The sequence below is a fragment of the Pygoscelis adeliae genome, unplaced genomic scaffold (assembly GCF_000699105.1).
Source record: "Pygoscelis adeliae isolate BGI_AS28 unplaced genomic scaffold, ASM69910v1 Scaffold4, whole genome shotgun sequence".
In the NCBI taxonomy this organism is placed as follows: domain Eukaryota; kingdom Metazoa; phylum Chordata; class Aves; order Sphenisciformes; family Spheniscidae; genus Pygoscelis; species Pygoscelis adeliae.
In genome coordinates, this window is record NW_008824986.1 from 5,110,672 (window position 1) to 5,129,455 (window position 18,784).

General features: G+C 44.8%; 1 protein-coding gene across 1 annotated transcript in view; it reads left to right on the forward strand.

Moving 5' to 3' along the window:
• Positions 1-11,630, forward strand: part of ANK3 (ankyrin 3, node of Ranvier (ankyrin G)) — a 210,343-nt gene extending 198,713 nt beyond the window's left edge. Inside the window, exons 44-45 of the mRNA XM_009325841.1 lie at positions 6,983-7,075; positions 10,226-11,630. Of these exons, the coding sequence (XP_009324116.1) occupies positions 6,983-7,051 (69 nt within the window). The 3' untranslated portion in view covers positions 7,052-7,075; positions 10,226-11,630. The remainder of the gene's footprint in view (positions 1-6,982; positions 7,076-10,225) is intronic.
• Positions 11,631-18,784: the final 7,154 nt, after the last annotated feature.

The following is an 18,784-nucleotide window of genomic DNA, read 5'->3' on the forward strand; positions in this document are numbered from 1 at the left end:
CACACAAGGGAAAAATAAGAGTTCTGCCACAATGTGCACATTCAGAGCCTGATCCAAAGCTCCTTTTATTCAGTCATGACAGAAATCAGTGTCTAATTCTTCATGCTTTTTCAGAGGTTGTTAAATCTTTCATGGGTACAAATTTTTGGCAAAAACTGTTCAGTAAGATTCTTGCCAAAAGGTTTATGGTAGAATTTTGTAATGGAAAATAAAATAGATTTCTAAGCAGGGGTTATTCAAACCTGATGTCATTTTGTATCTTGTACTTTTGTTATTTCTTGCCAATTTTTATTAAAGATTTATTCGTCTCTTTCCGTGCATTTTGCCCATGAAACCCTCCGTTACTGATTGTGGAGGGTTTGGTTCAGTCTGCACTGGAGGAGTGGCATGGGAGCCTGAGCAGCAGTCAGTCAGAACTAGAACCAGCAGCTTTCGTGATCTTATTATTCAGAGGAAACTTATTTATGGAAAGGGAAAGTATGGCCATCCTGTAGGTGAGAAGAATTCAGGGCCTGTGCCCCACGTAAGGCACATGGGAAGCATTTCCATTTGTGTATTCAGCTGTGTGCAGCCTCTCCACTGCAGTCCCTGCCAGGCTGGGAGAGCTGCAGAATTGCTCTGCTCCGTAAGTGCCCTCATTCCGTCTCACCCTGGGAGGGACCGGCAGGGTTGGAGCTGCTGGCCTCAGTAACATAACACAGAGGTAAATTAAAACACAGACTACAAGTGCTGTTATAAGGTCTGTTCATCATGTTGTCCTCCATGCAACAAACAACAGACCTATGACCCAGCTCCCAGTATTGGACTATACTCTGCCCCGTTTGCAGCACCATTTCCTTTCAGGTCTCCTTGGCTGGCCTGTTGGTTTGTTGGATTCCCCCCACCAGTACAGACTCAGCACAGACATAGGCGGAGAGTTGTGGCATCTGATGAACAAGGTTCTGAGCAGGCAGAACTCACTAATGAAAATGACCTTAATGAAAGATGTTTGTTTCTACCGCCACTGCCACAGAGGCTTGAGACCCCAAGGAGACCGAGGCGCAGCTGCTGTTTATGCATTACAAGAATGTGATCTTGAGACTGAAAGGATTATGTTTTGATGGTGGCTTAGGCCAGTAAGGGAAGAGGTCTGAGCACTCTGTACAGCTCCTGTTCCCATTGCAGCATTGCCCCTGGTCTTTGGCAAAATTAAATATTTAGGATCTTTCCATCTTGCTTATTTCTGTCTGCTTTTAAATTCCTTTTTATCCATCTGGGTAAGAGACATCCAGCCGCACCTTTTTTCTCCACTGTTACAACAACGCTAGCCATATAGGAGGAATAAAAGGGACTATTATCCCTCTAGTAACAAAACAAACATGAAAGAAAACCAGAGCTCCGACAAATCTGCAGTGAACTTTGGCACAATACTGCAGCACCGACTGTATAACTTCATTTATCTGGAGGTTCCTGGGAACACCCATAATCTGCAAATAACTGTTAAGAAAATCAGTGGAGCTGGCAGAAGACTTTGAGGAAGCTGCTCTTCGCTTCTTCTGCCCTGGAGAGCAGCAGAGAGAGGATACCAGCTGGTTTTGGCAGGACTACACTCCAGTGAGCAGGGTGACATTAAAGCACTCTGCTTTGCAAAGCTTCCTGGCATGTTCTGGGGCTGAGGCTTGTAGACTGCAGCCTTTGTGTGGTTTAGTCCCAGGGATATAACTGAGTTCCCAGTAATCACGGTATTAAGTTTTCTCCCTGCCTTTCTAAAGCTCTTGGTATTGTGACAGTGATTTCGACTGGTCAAGGGTAAAATGAAGCCCACATGAGTATGATGCAGCAGAACGAATTTTATTCTTTAGCTGTGATGCAGATGCACCAGCTTTGTGTTTAAAAACAGCTTTTGTTGACAAGGTCATCTAACGTGCCATTCTAACCCAAAGCTGGTTTGAGATCTGACAAGTAAAACTGCCAGTGGGTAAGGGTTTTTTTTCCTAGCAAACATCCGTCTTTATAACTGCATAGGATTAGAAACGTCAGTAAATCAGATCTACCTCCTGCCGATTGTGAGCCCTCCTGCAATTTGTTTAACTACCCACCAGCAAGAGAATTGTGAAAGCTGGATTTCATGTGTGCTGACTGCTCAGTATTTACAGCATTTATCCTTCAACTGTGCTTAAAGGAGCATGTAGCTAATTAAAAAAACAAGATTCACCATACTTTTAAAACTGTGTTTTCTTCCAAGAGACATCTTTCAATGCATCAATACATTTTTCATTTCAAAGCTGAACAAAGTAATTCTCACTAACTTGTTTTAAGGAATAACCTTGCTCATAGCAGCAGTAAGGAGTCAAAGGACCAGTACACGCAAGCAGTATTGGCGTGCCAAATAGTCTGGTGACCTTGCTACTGGCCATGTTGTTTTATTTCTGTTTTTCATGGTTTTTATTGTAGTGGCTTTGGAGATCCTGTTCAGGAGAGAGAACCTCTCCATACCTCTGTGTTCCATGGGGTGGGAGGAATGTCTGGGCCAGGGTTCCCTCCTGTCCCTTAGGGCACCGCACGGGAGCCCGCTGGGGAGTCTCTCAGCCCATGGGTGGGAGGCCAGGAAAGAAACTGAGCAGCTGGTTCCCCATCTGCTGTGCTTCTAATTAAAGTATTAAATCTCCAGAATCAGTATTTCCCCCTGTTTCCTTGTGGCTAGGAAACCCCATAGGTTTCAGTTCCCAAAACCTTTACCCAATCATCGCGCCCCTGCCAAAGCAGCAGTCCCCGTGCCGTTCTCATTTCTGCTGTCTCGCTCATGAGAAAGGAAGGAGCAGGCTGCCGTCGTTGGGGCACCGCTCACCAGGGGGGCCAGCCTCTTTCTTCCCTCCTGCTGCGCATAGCCTGATGTCAGTGCTTGGGCAGGTATATAATTTCTCCTTCCCATGACCCCTCAGCAGAGTCCTTCTGGGGAATGAATTGTATGGGCCCAGCCCAGGCTTCATCTGAAAGCTTCCGCAGCCGTTTGTTCTGCCGTGCTTCTTGTAGGGATGCTACCGTTCCCAGGCCTGGGGACCTCAGCTAGGTCCCTTCAGCCCCAGGTGTATCTCAGACACAGGACCTCATCCTTACGTCCCTATGCAGGGACGTCCGCCTGGCTGTGGAGCCTGCCCTTCTCTTGGCGATGCTTCCTGAAGCATCAAAATTCACCAAGTTTTACAGTTTATATATAGCCTGTGACAGCGTGGGGGGAAAGACATGTAAAATGTCCGAAACTGCTTAATTACTTAATTATCAAGCGGTGATTTTGATACAGCTTTCAATATGAAATAAGCAAAAATTCTGCACTTCCGAATAATGACAAATGCTGACCAGGGGCTCCGTTAGCGGCAGAAGCTGCGGCACTCTGCTCTTCGGTACTCCCCTCTGGTTTCTGCCTGCTGCAATCCCTCTAAAGCAAGGAAAATGGAAAAGCTTGGCTATAGAAAAGACAGCAAATGGCTTGTAAACAAAAGGAAAGGTTTATTTGGTTTAGAGCTTAGAAATAGCATACAAACCTAATGTTATAATGTACATATTGAAAAAGCTGTGTTTGTAGCTAAAATAAAAAAAAAAATAAACATGGCATCACTATATTTATTCGTTATAGAGCAGTGCCAGGAGCTTATGTAGGCAGCTATGTAGCGTATAGACCACAGTAAATAGGAATTATATTTGCCCTGCTGCTTAGTACGTGGAAGCATTATGAAAGTTTGATGTTGAGCTGTGATAATCTCATTACAAATATTATTTTGTTGTTAATATTGCTATAACATGTTTTATACAATGTTTCTTTCTGCTTCCTCTCTCTAGTTGCCATTTTTTCCATAGTGTGTTGAGGGTGAGGGGAAAAGAAAAGTTTTAAGGATTTTGTTTGTTTGTTTGTTTGTTTAAAGGGTTATTCATTTACGTGTGGAAATTTTTCATATGTAGGCCAGCTACGTTATGATTATATTTGTTTTGTTTATATGAAATAGATAAGCACAGACAATGGATATTTTTGAAGCATCAAATGCAGTGCTTGCTTCAGCACCCAGGTTTGGAAACATGACTTTATGATGTAAGATTGTCAGAGTTCTTCTGGAACATAAGTTCATGTCTGCCAGCTAGCCTTAGACTCCAAAGTAACGTCATTTATTTAGAATTCGAACAATAATTCTTGTAGTGGTATTAAGTCACTAGCATAGCAGTTAGGAAACTGCTTTTACATTTATTTACACTGGTCCTACAAACTGCTGGTACTACAAGAAGCGATGGCTGGAGTCCTGCCGATCTCAGTAAGTTGTGCACCAGGCTGCTGAGGCTCCTCGGCAGGTTGGCAGGTGTTACCGTGCCAGGAAAAGTGTCACGTAAGATACCTTTCTCCATTTTGTAAATGCTGAGAAGTCTTGTCTTTTGTGCGTGTGTTTAAGATTTTGTGTTTAGCAAGCTATAGGCAGAGCTGTCTTTTTAAACCCCCAATTTCCCCCACCTTATTCTGGTGTTAGACCATGTTTCTGTGTGTGCTGAGCACTGAGAAGCTGTGAAAAGCTAATGGATGTCTGGTTAGAGGTTCTATCGTCATGAATTTGTGCCTCCATCTCATAGGACTCAGACTGACTGCAAGATGATTTGTTGCCCAGAGAGCTTCATGTCATGAATTAGTTAATAAGAGCAATGTGCTAGAAGCTCACTACAGGCTTTAAGGACACATTCTGTAGAATAAATGCGCAGGTATTGGCATGCTAAATGAGCAAGGCTTCCATACTATTTGTGTGACATAAAGCAAACCGCTACATAAAGTTGAAGCTAGCATGTGCTTGTTGCTTGGATTGGTGTGGAAATATGTGTGGGTTTGGCAGAATATAGGCTACATTGCTAATCTTATAACACGTTCTTTAGGGTGAGGAAGCAAAAAACATTCCTGGTGAATCTGTAACAGAGGAACAGTTTACCGACGAAGAAGGCAACGTCATCAGGAGAAAAGTAATCATGAATTACATCACTGCTCTGAGTCTTTGCATTCAAGTAACTTCTTTTAACATACTTTCTCCCTTTAGAATCTAGGAAAAAAAAAATCAATACTTTTCATGTATTGCTTCCCACAGATCACCCGGAAGGTAGTAAGACGCGTTGTTATCCCCCATGAGAGGAAAGTTGGTGAAATGGTAATGGAATGGGGACTACCAGGAAATAACAGTAGACACAGAGGGTTGTGTTGACTGCTAGAAAGTGCTGCTAAAGGGCTGGAGGTTTGCATTTAACAAGAAGCCTTGGCGAAGTGCAGTGCTTGCGGTTATTGACAAGTTGTGCGTGTGGGTAACGGGGCAGGGGTCTCTGTGCTGTGTGCGGGCAGGAGCTGCCTCAAGGGGGCCCAGCTGAATTATGTCGGCACAGAAGCATTAAGGGCTGTTTCTGTATAACAGGCAGCAGGCTTAAACCATAGGTTTGGGGCCTGATTTGTGCCATCAAGACGAGCCGTGTCTGTGGGTTTGGTTAAGCCCTTGCAGAATTTGTGCCTTACACCCATAGGTGTAGTGTGTTGCTTTTTTCACCAGCCCAAAGGAATAAGCTGCGGTCTGGTGCCCACCGGCCCCTCGCTCACCTGCGTAATACCCCTGTGCTATTGACTGAGGGTTTGCAGGATTCAGGGCAACATGAACATACCCAAGCAATGGTACCCTTTACGAGCAAGCACCAAGACAGGATTTTGTCCCTGGCAATTAAAATCGGAAGTGCTTCTGCAGGGCTGGACTGTGCCCAGTTTCAGAACCCCCAAAAAGAAAGGAGGGCAGCGGGAAGGGCAGGCCTGTTGTGCCCCAGCACACCCCAACCCCTCTTGCAGGGGGCTCCAGGGGTATGGGCAGGCATGGGCAGGCTGTGCTTCGAGCTGTCCTCTGTCCCAAGGAGGCCTCAGGGGAACGGGCAGCACCTCTGGAGACAAACGGCTTCAGGGGAGCCCATGCCTTGTTCCCCAGTGCATGGGCCTGGGAGGTCTTTGCTCCAGTAAAGTTGTCATTGGGGTTAATGGAATTTCTGTCTGAGTGAAAACAGATTCAGAAACAAAGATAACAAGTATTCTTTATCTGCTGGTAATTAAAAAAAAAAAGAAAAAGAAGGGGGAGATGACAACACAGAAATAGGAGAGTCGAAACAAACATATTTCCATCCTCTCTTTTGTAGTCCTTTCTCAGGGAAAAAATAAATCCTGCCCAGCAAAGAGGAAACATTTTCAATTTGCCGCACCAGATTAGATTAGTTGAAAACTACAAATAGTTACAAATACATCAATGCAGATCACCCAAGGGGTAAATTCTGCCGATAACCACACATAAACAGATGCCTTTCTCTGATGTGAATGAGGCTTGTGATTACTGGAGTATTTATTTTTAGATTATTATTGAGCTACTTCTAATGAGCAAAGATGAACTTTATTTTGGGGTTTGCTGTTTTAAAGACACTGAAACCTGCACTGCTTGCCACTGTCATTGGTTTTACTTCTGCGCTGCTTCAGTGGTGGTTTTTGCTGGCTTTCTTCCTCCTCCCTTTATTCCATTACTAACCTGCTCCCTTTAAAGCACAGACGTTGTGAAACATCATAACAGCAGCCACGGCCTATGCTGTTGGAAATGTCCGCCAATCCTGGCTGACCCGAGAGGCCGGTTAGGAAAGATGATTTTCCTTGACAGTGGCGCTGAACCCCCCTGCAGTTGATGGCAGGGGCTCTGCTGAGGGCTGCCAGTCGAGCACTCTAGCCCAGGGGTCGTGCTGAAATTGTAGACCTGTGTTTTCTACCTGAAGATGATATTTCAGGTCTGTGCTTTTGCAGCTCAGCAGAGTGGATAAGTAGATTGTGTATATCTCTGAAGTGAAGCGTTAATGTGATTTAACTGCTTTTTACTTATCCTGTTACAGCAAAATGTGGAGCCTGTTTTGGAAGCAGGTTTATAATTACAAGCACTCTGCAGACTATGTTAATGTTTATACTTTTCCTTTAAAGCAGGGAGAAGCTTATAAGGTTAAGACAAAGAAAGAGATCAGACACGTGGAGAAGAAAAGTTACTCGTGAAAGCTGAAAGCCGACCACTGAACGGTCAGTGTGATCAATTTTCTTCCATTGCTAAAGCGTTTTGCCAGCACAGTGCTGCGCAGCACGGGGGCTAGCACCTGAGCTGCACAACGGCTTGCCTCTGTTACCTTGACGTTGCTTTCAAGCTGCAAAGCTGAATAGATGGCCCTTGATCTTGTAAGCAGAAAATGACCTTGAGTTCATGTATAGAAACTGACCTTTTTACTCCTTGGAACATAAAGCAAAGCAATACTGATCCATGTGTAAGATTTTTGGGAGTTTTACAAAGTCTAGTGTTTGTAATCCGCGACACTTCCTATTCCTAAAAGTCAACTTAAACACAAATAGCGAAGGAGCTGCACACAAGTAAATCTACTGGGAGTGAAAGGCTTCTTCCACTGTCGTGCATGTGATCTGAGGGCAGTTATGCAAGTCAAAGTCCTTGTAAAAGCCAGTGAAGTGTCTCAATATTTGCCAACAAATAATCCTTACCAACTGTTTCTTGTGAATTTTATTGATCCAGCCTTAATGATTGTAATAAAACAGCAGCTGACAGTATAAGGGTTTCCCAAACTAAAACCAAATGCACAGACTAAGATACCCTTGCAGGGGCTCTGTAGTGACATGCCGGAGCACCATGAAGCCAGAGGCTGCTTTGTCTTGATCACATAGCTATAGTCACACAGCAAATGTGCCTGTAAATATGGGAGGAGCGAGTCTGCGTCTATCAACGCTGGTCAGTCAGTCATGGCTTCAAGTGCGTACGTTTACCACGTTCATGGCTTTTTTTCTACTCAGAACTTTTCTTAGCTTTGGTGGGTTTTAGGACTTGGGCAGAGGAAGAGTTTATGAAGTGCAAGCCTATGTGTTATCCTTTTCCTATACATCTGGCATAGGACTGACTGTAGGTTTTAAGAACAGGATAAACAGGACCTGGAAAACGTACCGGATAGTGATGTGGAGGTAAAGGACAGAAGCAGAGTCTCTCCTGAGTCACTAGTCCCTTCTGACTGCTGCAATGTAAGATAGCCCCTAAAGCCACCTGGCCATACGGGCTTTCTGTGCGTGAGAGTAGTGCCATTTGAGACCAGCAGCACTCGGTGTGTGGGATCTAGATGAGGGCTTTATGGGATCAAGCCCAAAGGACTGAGCTCTGCGAGGCAACTGGCGTGCTTTCAGCATCTGGTAAGCACCTACTGTGTCCACCTAGCACGACTGCTGAATTCTTGCTTTTATTGAGAGCCCTCCCACGTGTGCTAATAGAATAATACCACTTCACGTGGCTTGCTGCTCAACATACTCATAAAATATTTAAAGTTTTGAAAAGGGAGGTAATTCTTTTGACATGTCTTTCTCCTTCATGGAGCTCAAGGATACGGGAGGAAAGCAAGCCAAAGGGATGGTGCTGCTTGTATGACATTGTGTCCCAAGTTGGCTCCCGTGTTTCTCCACTGTCAATCCGCAGGGGGAAACCAATGGAAATTCATGAATTTGAAGGCACTGAAGGCAAGATGGGGCACTGAACCCCATAAGCAGTGCAGATAAAGAGCCTGCCGGCATGCAAGTGTGATGGAACACACACTGGGGATAAGGGAGAAGCATTTCATTTTAAAATAAAATGGCATTAATAAGGCAGTCCTTGCCTAATGTATGAAACATGTTCTGACCTTTGGAAAGCCAGAGTCTGAGTTCCTCAGAACCAGATTTGCTCCCATGACTGCTGATGCATTTCTCCTGTGATTTCCAGTAAGCAACTCCTCCATGCTAGAGCCCCTGAGGAACTTGGAGTCTTCCTTAGATAATAAACCTTTGCTCAGGGGGAAACTTTGTCCCGTAAGATGAATCTCTGTGGTCCGTACTTTGATATGATAAGCATGACCAAATGTGCATTAAGTAATTGTAAGTCCAGTCGAGAGTCTATTGAAAATATTTTATTTGAATGCAGAAGTGGATGTATTTGCACAGACAGGGGATTCTGATGGAAAACCAGTTTGTTTCTTGATTACAAAAGACAAAAAAAATCCTGTTTGGTGTTGCTTTTCCTTTGAATGTTTGAAAAAAAATCACAATGTTAGCTAGATTTTGCTGTAAAAATGTCTTTGTCACCATTGCGAATAAACCCATTGCGAAATATAGGTGGAAAGGAAAAGCCAAGAACTTCTGCACGCAATTCTGCAGGACAGCACTGTGCAAGCCGGCACGACTGCTGCAATGTGAATAGGCGGCTTTTAGTAGCAGGATAGATTTATGACAACCGTAGATGTGGGCAAGGACAGATTGGTTTAGCATAGAAGGAGAGCACGAGCACTCCTGGGGAATGCGTGTGGACCTGTGACCTGATTAGTAAACAGGCATGTCCATACCAGCCTGAATCCTGCAGGCGCTGTGCAAGCCGCCCTCCCAAACAGGCTTCCCTACGCCCAGGTGCTGGGGAGCCCGCAGGTCTTCCAGCTCCCGTTTGCCGGTGTGTTTGTATTTCTGCTTCCTGCCTCCTTGCTGCAAGACGTTGCTGTTGTACAACAGATGTAACAAACTTGCTGTGCTTATTTGCATGGCTGCATGACTGGTTTTGGATGGGCGAGAGAGCAGGAGCTGGACCCCCTGTCTCCTTGGTGCCACTCACACGAGCCAGGCAGGAGATGGATGGGGCTGCTCCTCTTCCCCGCTTTGTCCTTCACCAAGCCTCCTTAAGGCTGGACTCCGCATTCCTGGCTCTCCCGGTCACGTTCCCCGAATGACTGGCAGAGGTGGATGTGCAAGAAGTGCAGGTTTTCCACCACTTTGAGGATGCTTGCAAACAATAAACAAAAACGTGCTGTGAAAGCAGCAGCGCTCTCATTCTGGAGATAATGCTATTTCTTCCGCTGTAGAGAGTACCTATTCCTTGTCATCATCAGATCTGACAAGCTGGTACTTTCTCTGGGGTGACAAAATGCAGCACGTTGCAAACATATTTGTAAGTCAGTTCACGAGCAACGTGGACATCAGCAGCTGCATTTTCCCTTCATGCCGGGAGCTCAACTAATGTCATTACCTACCTAGAAAGTGTGTGATTTATCCCATTGCAGAATTCCATAATGCCAATTAGAACGTTCCTGTTTAGTCAGGGAAAGGCACAAAACTGATTCTAACGAGATATTCTGAAATGATTTGTGCTATCTTTTCTTTCCATAGGACTGTGTGCTTTTACTGCCAGTATTCTAGAGGGACACTTACAGAAGAAAAATCAACAGGAATTAAACATTCACCTATAAAAGTGTGCGTGTGTTTGCTGCTTCCACACATTAACCGCATGGTTTTTATGCAAAAACAAAAACAAACAAAAAAAAAAAAACAAACAAAAAAAATTAATTTAGCATGAGCCAATTTACAGAGCATGGAAATTCATGTTCATTCACAGGATTGGAGGGTGCGCAGTTACCAATGCAGTGTATATACAAGATGCCATGCTGTTAACAGCTTCTTTCAAGCAGTTTGATGTCATCTCAAAAGAAATAAATTCCTGTGGCCAGAGGGGATGTACGAAGACGAAATGGTTAAACCATGGAAAGACACTAAAATTACTAAAATCCACAACAGCTCGCCTTATTTTTCTTGGACCCAAACTGTCAGGGTATAAAACACTATTTGTTTCTTTTTTAAACATCAATAGTTTTGCTGTAAATAAATAACACTGTATAAATTCTAACAAAATAGAATAAATGTTGATAAGGCACTGCCTTTTCGATCACAAACAGAATATTGCAAATGCATTGAGCAGGCTAGGTGTCTCAAATGGCTGCACCTACAGGGATATTCTGGGTGTATCTTCACAGATTCTTGTATATTAGCAATTATAATGTTTGTATATGCAAAAACGCTAGCTTGATTTTAAAAAAATCTTTAAAATCTGCTGCAAATTTAAATGATTCCCAAAATGAGGAATTCTGTAGTTCTGTGAAAATTTTTCTTCAGAGTACTAATATTTTGATGCATGTGTTTCACCTTATTTTGATTAAATCTTTTCCAGTTTTGCAAACACTATACCGCAACATGAAAAATAAGATTTTATCTGTAAACACAAAGCCCTTCATCTAATATTTGTTGCTGTTGCCAATTTTTCAATGAAATGACCTAAAACCCATAACATATACAGTAGTTGCATTATGGGGAGGGGGGTGCTATCTGTTCTCGCTTTATAACGGGGGTAATGCTTGCAGCTTTAGAAGTGGGTTGGTGCTCTAAGGAGCACAAGTTTGGGATATTTTTAAATGAACTGAAGAGAAATTATTAGCTAATAGACTGGCAGCACGCTGTAAAATTATTACTGTATTGTGTACTGGCTATAAGATGTAGAATCTTTCAGTAAGCCAATCATCTGTAATCATCCTAGCAGTGTAATATTAGGTTGTTAAGGCTGCTGTGTTTTAAAGGGCATTTTTATTTGGGTTTTGGTGAAATACTTTAATTTGTTGATTATATTCATATGGAAACAGCATTCATTGATAATAGCTCTAATTACATATGTATGAAAACAACAAACACTGGATGATCTAGTTGATTATTTAAGCATAAAATAAATTGTGTTAAAACTCTTGGATAACGTGTATTTGGCAGTGTTCTTGTACCCTGTAGACGGGCGGCTTCGCAAGGCCAGCCATTAACCACCCCTGGCTTTTTGCTTCTTTTCCTCTCGGTTTCTTTTGTCTGATCCACCTCCTCGTCTTCCCAGTGTGACAGGCCATCACTTGGCAGTCTGTCTCCAGGTGGGGGGAACGGGAGGAAAACACAGCAGCCAGCACATCCTCAGCAAAGCTAAGGAAAACCCACCTCCCTGGGATGTAGGAGACCTCCTCAGGCGTGGGGAAAGGACCTGTGCAACAGGGGTGTGCACAGCCTCTTCTCCAACACGTTAACTCTGGACCTCCTTTAATTTCTTTCGCCCCATCGAGAACCAGGAAAAGCACTACCGAAAGCAGGTTTTTTCCCAGCGTGTATCAGTGAGACCAATAACCAGCTCACTGCAGATGACGTAAATAAAGTGTACATCTCCTGTATATTGCATGGACTTCCTGTGTAGTACTGGTGATGGACCACTATATACATAAAATGTTGCCGAAACAAAGTTTTGTAGGCAGCATCGGTACGCACTCCTTGCTCTGGACTGCAGGCTTCTGCTCGGGTGCAATAAATGAAATTTATTACTCAGGGTTCAGTTTTACCTGGCTTTCAAGGCAACGTGAAGATGATGTATTTTACCCCACCTTGGCACCTGAGGAAGCACCGCTGCTACAGATCCAACTCAGTCTGCTTGCTGCTTGTTATCTGCTGGCCCACACAGGAACCAGTCCTCAGCTGAGGTCAGTCAGCAAAGCTCTCCTGACTGTGGTGAAAAGCACTTGGCTTCAGAAGAGCATAACAGGTTGGTTTGTCAGTGTCTCCGAGCTATTAGGGCTGCCAGCTTTTGAAGCCGTGGCAATAAATGAAGTGGTTTTCATCATTTTAGCAGCAAGTCTGTGTTGCAATGCATGTTTTCCCTAGGTCTGGATACCGCTGGTACAACGCTGATGGTTCAGGTCCTTACGGCAGAGTCTGGAGGGCAAATGTCACTTGGGCCACTGGAGAACAAACACATCTTACTGCAGGTCACAGTCCAACAGCAGTGACCGTACTCTTGGAGACCTCGCTGTCTGGCTGCCTCCCTCCCGCTCGCAAGTACCTGGATCAGCTGAATGAAAAAGAATGTTTTTAGTAAATGGTGTGTGGGTGTATATATTTAATATTATATGATGATTTTACAGTTGGAAGCAAAGGCTGTGGTGACCACCAGCAGGAAGGCAGGAGCAGCGCTGTAGAAGAGCCTCACTTCACCTCTCTGTAACAGCATCCAAAAGGCAGCGTTTCATTTGACTCCTCTCTCTCCTCTGCCTGGTCCCCTGTTAGTACCTGATACTGATGAGGAATGAAAGCCGTGGTTGTACCTGGAATGGTAGTTCTGGCAGGCAGAGGCTCTCTTTAGTAGACAGAAAAGTGGGGTTGCCTGTGCAGGTAGCAGAGGTGTGTAGGGGAATCTCGACATGTCTCCTGCTGCTGGTGGTGATTTATGTGGCACCTTCAAGCTCAGGAAGTTGGTCTTGACCGTGACAGCAGCCATTAGTAGCTGCTGGCTCACCTTGAGCCTCCTGAGGACGCTTTTGCACCAAGGCCCAGCCAAGGGTAGCGCTCAGCACCTGAGCAGGCTGCGACCATGGCAGACACACCTATTGGGTTGTCCAGGCTAGCACCGTACGTGCCTGGGCAGGGCGGTCCCCCACCGCTGGCAGATCCCAGTCCTCCAGCTCCTGCTGCGCAGGCCGGCCATGTCGCTGCTTGCTGCCTCCCGTGAAGCTTTGATACAACAGAGACAGTGAAGGTTGGAATGGGCACTCCGTAGCTAAATTTGCAGAGTTTAAAATTTCACATTAAATGTTGCACAAACAGGATTTTCTGGGTGTTGGTTTGTTTTGCACTGAGTTTATTGATTCCAACAGTAGCTCAGGATATTTGGGAAAAACAAGGTTGAAGCATAAACGGTCATTTGAGAAGGAAAACAGAAATCTCGCCAGTACTAGCAAACAGTGCCGACAATCATCCAATGTGCGCTTTTTTCTTTTTTTCATATTCTCTCCAGTGAGAACATTCCCCTTAGAGGCAAAATTGTAAGTCACGGGACTTTTATTGCATCTATTAAAATAAACTCGATTGCTAAATACGGTGTTCTTCTCATCCTTTGATATTTGATTATAGCACTACCTAATAATAATAATGCGCAGAGTATCCTACTGTACTTTTTCCATTTCTGAAAGAATATCAATTACATTTTATTTGTGGCCGGTAATAGTTTTAATGTCAGAAATTCTAAGAGCTCCTGTAGTGCAGAGCTGACATTAGCAGGATAAATGGCAGTCGCTTGCAGGATTGCAGCACCCTGCTAATTAATGCTAATTTCCTGGGGGGTTGTTTAACACGGGCTTTGTCTGCAGCACACACTGTGCAGGAAATCGCGATGTGCTCTACCGGGGGCTGCTGCAGCCGGGGGTGTGGGGCATGCGCCCCCCCAAACCTCTCCATGCCCGCTATGGAAGGAGTTTATAACTGGGGCTTCTTTGGGCTCAATCAAGTCAATAAAATTTGATGAAACTCATTGAAGTCCATCAGTGGCAATTTTTATCATGTAACCTATACAATGACAGCAAACTCAGCGCGAGCAGCTTGGCCTGGAGGAAAGCAGGTGCCACTGCCCCGGTGCGAGCTGCAGAGCTCTGCGAGGCCCTGCGCAGTCGGAGGGCTCTGCAGGGGCAGAGAGCTGGGGGTTACCTGGCTGAGGCTGGTGCAGGGATCCTGGGCAGGGTATCAGCAAGGGGCTCATTTTTTGTGCTAGCTACGTGCATGATGTATGAAAACACTACCGCCGACCCATTGCATCCTTGGCCCCAGGGTTGTGCACTGGGATGGCCAAGGGGCGGCAGGAGTGGGTGGATGCAAACGGGACCTCTGTTTTCAGGGCAGATCCCACCAAACCGGGGCTGGCGGAAGAAGAGCTCCTGGCTCAGCTCCCCTCTAACTCTGGAGCGAGTGAGGGAGGGAAAACATGGTGATAGTGAGGAGGAAGATTTTCTTACTTTGTTGAAAGTGCAGCAGTTTTCTGATAGAGAGGCAGACCCTAGGGTAGGGGGCAGGAGATGGGAAAGTTAGACCCAACCTGCTACAAAGTGCTTGACATAAAAAATAGTCCATTGCTGGGAAAGAAAAAGGTTAGTGAAGGACACAAAAATGAGCTGCTCAAGAAAAATCTATGTACGTGCCACATTTTTCATAACTGCTGATGCTAAAAACAGTATGCTAATTGTGCATGGCTTTATTTACTTGACCCTAAATCCTGGAGGAAGGCGAAGATTTATAATAAAAGTTTTATTGGCACTTTTCCCATCACACTAATGTTCAATTATTGAGAGCCTTTTGGGCTATAAAACAGCAACGCACAGCGATCCCCTGTTCACCAACTTCCTTGGAAAGCTTCCAGAGGCTGGATATCATTACAGCACGGCCAGACCAACAGAATCAACCTACTACAAACTCTGAAAAAAATCCCCTGGGAGGACAAGGATACAAAAGCAAAGCTCCAGAGCTGAAGATGGGTTAGCTGCTGGGTGGCTACCGCGCAGCACATTGTCATAGTCAGATACTCTATCCTGCAGAGACACTTCTTTTCTAATACATGTTTCTGATTAAATAATTTTTGGTCAGAAAAGCAAAGCAGCATGGCGTTATTTTTGTCTGAATTGCTTGTTAGAAAACATGTTTTATCCTGCATCAGTAGACACCTTAATCCACAATATTAGCAAATCGGGTTTTTTTCTGCTCATACAAATATTTTTCAAATAGAGGTTTCTCCCCTTCAACAACCCTTCCACAATGGTAAAAGCTCCACATATGCATTCCGTTTTCCCCTTTAAATATTCTCTTGTATACAGGTCATAATTTTTTTAGCACTGCTTCAGTTTATTTTCCTAGCAATATTTTCCATTAATTGCATTTTAATGTGACTGTGACTTTGTCTTTCCTTTTTTTTTTTTCCCCCTCTATTTCAGTCAGGTAATCTGAGTACTGTACAGAATTTTTCCTGACGTTAATTAGCTTCAGTTGGTCGTTTTCTCTTCAGTCTATAACTACTGAATATTTTAATAAAATTGTATTGTTATAGAAGGTCTTCCAGCTGATTAATGGACCTCTGGAATTATATTAAGGATTACATTAAATCTCTGAGCATACCTCTTCTAACCCCTCATGCCTAGCAATGTATTTTATACAAATATTTCTACTGTTGATGTGAGTTTATGAAATACTGTTTCTAATTGCCCATTACCTCCTGTAATGATAGTTTCTGTGAATAAATCCCTGCCTTTTTATTGCTGCTTCTTGACGTATCTGCTCTGCTATTATTACAGTGCCAGTGACATTATTAGATTCTTTATTTGGACCAACACCTCCCCTTGCCCCCTTAGAGTTTTGCATTTATTGTTTGTACAATAAAAAAATATTGGGGCAAGGAGGATGGGGACTTCGTCCTGCAGACGATGTGGTGGTGACAGGCTGGTTGCAGTGGCTTAGTAACCCCAGCCTGCGGTGGGGGACAGGGCCCCAGCGGCGGTGCCCCGAGCAGCCTTGCAGCTGGGTGAAGCTGTGGTGCAGGGCAGCCTCTATAAGCCTTTAAAAGGGGCTTTTGCTAATTGTGCTTATGCCACATATCTGTACTTTTTAATTGGCTTGGTTAACATCTTGCAGATGTGCAAAGCATGTGATTTTTTTTGGGGTGCTAATTAGGATAAAATTTTCTCTCCCTGGTTAATCTGTTAATTTGGGGTAGTTGGCTGTAATTGTAATTAAATATATGGGTGCTATTTTTTAAATGACTGAAATGCTGTTATGACAAGAAGGGTGCTGTCTCAGATCTAAACATCAAGGGCCCTTGAGTTTTCCTCCCACTCCCCCACTGACTCAGTGTTTGTCATTGGGCAAGCACCTCAGCTCGCTACCTCCCTTTCTTGCCTTCCAGGGCTATTGTGCGAATTAATTAGATAATGTTTCAGCACGGCTTTGAACTGGAGAGTGCTACAAAAGTGCCAAGTTATAATTTATTGTTATGAAAGCCAGCATTGCTGGCCGGGAGTGAGACCTCTGATGCAACCCAGCAGAGAGGGATGGCGAGGCGGCTGAGGGAAAGCTCCCCTCTTGCCTCAAGATCCCTCCTCTCCATGCCTGCTGTCTGCAGCACCTTCAGCCTGCTCTAGCAATGTTCTGCTGAAGGCAGCACCAGCAGCTGCGTGGGGTGATCCTGGGGACGCAGCCCCTGGCTCAGCCAACCTGTCCTGGTTTCTGGATTGAAGATGTCACCTGCACCTCCCAGTTTGTTTTCAGGCTAGTTTTGGTGTCCAAAGAAGCAGTGGCTACATTCTCTGGAAAATTATAGCACTTCAAATCAGCAAAGCACTTAAGATTCACATTGATAGGTCTGAAGAGTGGCTTAAGGCTAAGCACGCCACAGGGCTTGCTGGGTAAGATTAGCCCGGAGCAGATGCGAGTTTTGCTGATGCAGGTTTTCAAAATATTTAGGCCTTGATTCAACAAGACACTCAAATGTGGGCAGTCCCACTGAAGGCAATGGAAATAACTGGCTGATCAGAGCTGGGTAGCTGGATGAAGAACGAACATTAAGGTACAAACCTCTTTGTTTAGAAATGAGTTTGCTTTGAGGAGCACGTGCACATGTGGACAGAGGCTACAGAGCAAACCTGCTTGCCTGCCATCGCTGCGGAGTGTGTACATGAAATAACGCTTCCTCATGACCCAGCTGTGTTCAGCTGGCTTCCCAAATACCGGCAGACCTATTTAAAAGCAATTCTATTGAATTGTAACAACCCGTCCAAAACAGTGCTCATTATTTGTCGAATCCTATTTTAATCCCTTGGGCTCTTTATCCTGAAGTCTGTGCTGGCGGAGCGGCTCAGCCCACAAGGTGCTGTGGGGCAGAGGAGCTGGGGGCCACCCTGGGCGGTGGGGCTTATCCGGCCCTGCAGACCCAGGGAAGTCCAAGGGTTGCTGCGGGGGCATTTTAGGACAGCACCGAAAAGCTCTCACAAGACCTCATGGACATCATCTAGCTGGTCTGTGGAGACCTGTGCATCTATAGCAGCATCTCTTGATGCCGATGCTGTTATGGTTTGGGAGAAATCCTGCCCTAACGAAGCCCAGGGATGGGAAATCCAGCTGGGGGTGATGCAGCTGCAGGGGGTGGTGCCTGAGGGTCGCTGGTGCTGATGGCCTTATTACATTTTAATGGCATCACCGGGCTCAGTACAGAGGTAACGGGATGCAGGAGTATGGCTCGGTTCCTGCAGGGCCGGGCGGGTGGTGCAGGACCTTTTCTAGCCTTAAAAGCCCTGAGTTAATGTACCTCCGTGGGGCCGAGGCTGAGCTGCGGAGCTGTGCCAATGCTGGATGGGGATCCCCAACTCCCCCCCCCCATTTTGAACTCTGTTTGCACAGCAATGTAACGTGCCGGGTCAGATGCACGGACAGGCATCACAGAAAACAGTACCCATGTCTGAAAACTACGAGCGGCCCTTTTACTGCATTTCTTGTGATTAAGAGACCAAAAATAAAATGACCTGCACTTATATTCCCAGGCAGGCAGAAAGAATAATTACTTTACAGAGATGGAATTCCTTCATATATTATAGCCATTAAAAAGAGTAAAATTTGAAATTTACTGTGGCATGGAACAAAAAGGTAGTGCAGTTAGAGATAATGAAATCCTTACTTGCCATTAACGGAAAAATTACTGTTGTTAAAAGACCCCTTCATAAATAATTGAGAAACCAATTATACAGTCTTGGTGAGTAATTTATCCAGGAGCAATACGGACCACATTATGCCATATAATGAATGGCGCGTACACTCTGTTATATGTCACTACAACTTGTGCCTTTGTTCAGCCGCTCCACAAAGAAATAATAAAAAAAAGGAAACTAATGCACATAGTAATCAGAAAATACATTATCTGAAATGAGAGATGGGCATTAATATATCTTAATTCAAAGCGGTTTTACAGCAATACAGAGGCCTGAATTAAGATGTCACTTTGTCTCTGTGCCGTGAAGGGGAGCAGGACCGGGGGGCCAGGGCCGGGGCCGCCGCCACGCTCACCTCGCCTCG